Source organism: Temnothorax curvispinosus, unplaced genomic scaffold (assembly GCF_003070985.1).
Source record: "Temnothorax curvispinosus isolate PA1 unplaced genomic scaffold, ASM307098v1 QBEX01010162.1, whole genome shotgun sequence".
In the NCBI taxonomy this organism is placed as follows: domain Eukaryota; kingdom Metazoa; phylum Arthropoda; class Insecta; order Hymenoptera; family Formicidae; genus Temnothorax; species Temnothorax curvispinosus.
The window spans coordinates 1-4622 of record NW_020219942.1 but is presented as its reverse complement, the minus strand read 5'-3'; the positions used below and the strand labels follow the sequence as shown (position 1 = coordinate 4622).

At 31.8% G+C, this 4622-nt stretch overlaps 2 protein-coding genes across 2 annotated transcripts; both read left to right on the top strand.

The window, feature by feature from the left end:
- Window positions 1–1275: 1275 nt before the first annotated feature.
- LOC112459837 lies at window positions 1276–3018 on the top strand. Its single transcript, XM_025024180.1, has 7 exons — window positions 1276–1302; window positions 1372–1447; window positions 1578–1816; window positions 1886–2055; window positions 2130–2292; window positions 2389–2555; window positions 2655–3018. The coding sequence occupies exons 4-7, from the start codon at window positions 1981–1983 to the stop codon at window positions 3003–3005; spliced, it is 756 nt and encodes a 251-aa protein (XP_024879948.1). The 5' UTR covers window positions 1276–1302; window positions 1372–1447; window positions 1578–1816; window positions 1886–1980; the 3' UTR covers window positions 3006–3018.
- A 20-nt stretch (window positions 3019–3038) lies between these two features.
- Window positions 3039–4618, top strand: LOC112459836 (the record flags this gene model as incomplete). Its single annotated transcript, XM_025024179.1, has 1 exon — window positions 3039–4618. A coding segment is annotated over exon 1 (1569 nt), but the record flags the coding sequence as incomplete, so codon positions are not given.
- Window positions 4619–4622: the final 4 nt, after the last annotated feature.

The following is a 4622-nucleotide window of genomic DNA, read 5'->3' as shown; positions in this document are numbered from 1 at the left end:
GAAACATGAGTTGAACCGCAACGTATCGGGATTTGGCCGCGTATCTGCACGCAGAAAATTTTTCTCGAATAATGTAGAATACTCATAATAAAATTTACTAGATTTGCTACGTACCGGTAAGATATACGCGTATTCAACCGGAAATTAATGTATGACAATAGAAAAGTAATAGTTTGATCAGATACATCTTGTAACCTAAAGGTAAATAAATTTGCCATACTAACAAGGAAATATGAGAAAAGTAGAAAAAGTCCCATACTAATATGTGTATATTCGACGTTGCAGCTTGAATTGCGCGTTGTTTCTTAAGACAGTATAAGAAAAAATATAATCTAGGGTGGTACCTACTGTGAACTGTATAGAAATATTCGTTGCGTATCTGGCAATAGTTTATGTTCTTCATAGAAATGCGATAGTAACCGCGGACCGCGGACACGCAGACAGCGCACGATCATCAATCGTGAATGTGAAGTGTGAAGTGAGAAGCATGTATACAATGTATAGCGATACCAGCGATAAGTACCAGGTAAGAAAAGTCTCATCCAATATTTGCTGCGTTCGGCAGCTAGCAGAGAGAGCTTGAATCACGTGATCCTCAACCAATCTAAAGAACCGAGATGTGAATTGCCGAACGATTTTCGAGGTTAAAAGCACATTCGACGCCTCGGATTTGCATTGCCGAACGCAGTATAATTGAAGTTATTTTTAAGAAGATTATGTTACAAGAATTCACGTAACACTAACTTCCAAATGCCCTTGGAATGTTCTTATGACGTAGAACGTTCCTTGGAGGTTAGTGCTGTGTAAGAATATCGCGCTGCGCTTATGCTTGATGGCTCGGTACCGTGTCTCAATATATATTTTTTCTACTATTTATGTATAGTTTCTTGTTATTTTGAAATAAGTAAAATACATATATTTTTATTTACAGCTACCAGAAATAATCAATGTAGACAGTAATCCTGATGCATCTTGTAGTAATGCACATCAAGGCTTTATTTTTCCATCGAAGGTTTCATCTTCATACCTTTGCAACGATAGTCAACTCCAACGACCCCAATCTACAACTTGCATACTATTAGAGAACGCAAGTGTCATAAGTAGTGATAGTAGTGAGTTGACCGAAAGAAATGTACAAGTTAATAATGAGAACAGTGAGCGGTACGTACATTTACACACACACACACACACACACACACACACAAACATACACATATACATTAATATATATGTACACATGTAATAATATTAATTTATATTAATTACAGAATTTGAAGAGGTACTTGCAAGAAACCAGCGAAGGTAAAATTATATTATCTGCATACTATAATAACAATGAAACCCTTAATTCTGTACTGCGTTCTCGCTTAGTACGCCTCATTATCAAAGGAGAGAAAGATAGAATATTATCAAAAATCTCAGCAGCAGAGAAATTGACTAATTTTGTGTTAGTATCTTATATTAATACTTTTTATACAATAATATAAATATATATATATGTATGTGTGTTAAATATATTTTGTTTTTTCAAAAGATAGTTTCCCTGAGCTATGTCACAATTATTTTTTTACTTGCAGTATAACTACTTCTCGGTTTCAAAAATTAGCAGGAGACATTGTTAAAATATTTAAAGGAGAGTCTTGTTACACATATTATACGCCGTTTACATGTAAGAATGGTGTTCGTATACAGGCAAGTGGTAAGCTCTGGGATCATTATAATTATATAAAAGGAGATTTAAGAAAACAAGGAATACTCCTTCAGAGATCAATTTCCAAACCCATACAAGAGACATATGCACAGACTGAAATAGATGGTACTATCCTAATATTAATATGACATTGGCCATTTTACACGTGACTGTATATAATTTTTATACTTACAGAAGTCAAACTGCAATGGTTATTCCAGCATACAGAACCGTGGGAGCAAGTATATGAATATTGGAATAATACATATAGGGCTAGGAACAAGTTATTAATGCAAGACAAACTAAATGTACTTGAATATTTTAATAAGTTTCCTTGTCTTCGATTAAACAAAGGACAACATCTGGTAAGAGTTAAAACAGGCATTTGCGAACACATACACACACACGCATATACATACTTATTACAAAATGTTTCTAGCTCGTAGAAGACTTCAACAGACAGTATCCCGAAAAAGAATCGATATTTCCTAAAAGGTGGAATATTATTAAAAAAGTTATTATTGACCAACTACAGCAATTGAATAAACGTCTCAGTGTTTCAGATACAGCTCTTATATCTATTTTACCAGCAATATCTTCTGGTATTGACATTTTACCATTGCATTAAAATTGTATTATTAAAATGTTCATGTTTAATTAGTGGATTAGTTATAAATTTTTCTTTTTTTTCTTTATAGATAAACAAGATGCGGTAATTTTTTATTTACTTCCGATTCTTATCGAATCTCGTAGAGCAGGAAGTTATAAGAGGAAGAGAAATACGGACTGTGAGCAGGACAGTGAAAACAACGTCAGAAAGTTAACGTTACAAGAATGTAGAGAGGCGTTTATGTTGCACGTACAGGTATTTAAATCAAAAAATGATAGATAATAAAATGTATATAAATATTGAATCTTTTATGAGTATGAATAGTATTTTAGTTCAAATTACTACTTTGTATAGACTGTTGCTGATTTGGATCGTGCTTTAGATGATTTGAAGAGAAGACTGCAAAGAAACAAAGATACTTTTCAACCGACACCTCTTATAGTTGGACCTTTAGTAAACATCGAATCATCATACGTGATTGTAAACGACCAAAAGTTTAAAGTGGATTCATGTTTGCAAGCTTTTGAATTAACTTTCAAGATATTCTTTGCTGTTGATTGCAAGTATCCGACATATGCAGAAACGTTTTGGATATTTTTACAAAAAACTGGTTTCGATATTCACTTACAAGATAAATGTAACAACTCGTTAAACATTTTGTTAGGTCGCGTTAACGCAGAAATGGAGCGTTTACTTGCAACATAATTTTTCCGAACATAAATATAATTTCATGTGCAATCGTTAATAAGATGTTTCGGTGCTATATTTGTAGTACATTTTTATGTTTCGATAATAAGTCGCTTCTAAATCATTACAAAGAATTCCATCCTTTATTAAAAATATATAGATGTAACGATAATAATTGCAGCAGATCTTTTGCTATATTTGATTCTTTTAAGAAACATAGATATAACAAACATTTATCAGAGACTAATATTACATATAATAACCAAACTATAAAACAATATGATCAAAACGTCGATTTCATAGATGCAATAGATAAATTCTTACCGGTGGGAACAAATCCAAATATACAACATTATGAAGATAAAAAATGTAAAAATGTGGAGTATATAGTAGATCCCATACAAATTAACGCTGATTCTGATATTAAAATTGATTTAGAAGACGATTTATTTTTCGACATTTCACAAAACGATAGCCACAATACTAGTGAAGCGACAAACGTAAAAGAGAAACATAAAGAAATGATTAATTTCACAAGTAAGTTATACGCTTATTTAGACGTACCTCGTGTTAGGGTAAATGATATTGTGAGAAGTACAGGAAATCTCATCGACAATTATTTACTTTTACTAGAAAAACATTTATTAAATCGACTCGAAACTTTTAATTTAAGTATAGATTCAATATCTGCTATTAAAGAAGTATTCGCAGATTTTAGTGACCCTTTCACGGATTGTAAAAGCGAATGGCGTTTTTTTAAATTGTTGAAATGCTATGATACATTTATACTTCCTGAACAATATTTAATTGGAGAAAGAGAAGAATTCCGAGAAAAGAATGGCGTTAATATTATTGAAAGTATTCCAGTGTATGCACAGTTTATTCCTCTTCGCAAAGTTTTTCAAAAAATATTTGAAATCCCAAATCTTTTTGACGAAACATTAAGATATTACCAATCGCTGAGATCAAATAACAATATTATAGAAAATTTTGTTCAGGGATCTCTTTGGGAAGAGATAAGTTCGCATTTTATAGGAAAGCTTGTTTATCCTATTTTTTTATTTTTTGATGATTATGAGAATAATAATGTGTTGGGCTCTCATAAAGGCTTATCTAAGTGCGGCGCAGTTTATGTAACTATACCATGTTTACCTCCTTACATGCAATCAAAGTTAGATAATATTTTTCTGTTCCTATTATTTAACTCACTTGATCGACAAATGTTTGGCAATAGAAGTGTTTTTCAAAAAGCAATTGACGAGTTGCATTACCTACAAACAGAAGGTATAACAATTAAACATAAAGATGGAAACAAGCAAGTATATTTTGTTTTGTCTTTAGTGGTGGGAGACAATTTGGGTGTCCATTCTATCTTTGGTTTCGTGGAAAGTTTCAATGCTACATTTTTTTGTCGATTTTGTCTAATTAATAGAAAAAATATTTGTGATTTTTTAGATGAACGTATGTGCATTCTCCGTAATGTAGATAATTATACTTCATTTTTGGCATTAAAGGATGTGAGTAAATCTGGTATAGTTAGTCAGTGTGTGTTCAATGATTTAAATTATTTTCACGTTACAAAAAATTTATGTGTAGATGTTATGCATGACATTTTAGAAGGTGTATGCAGATACG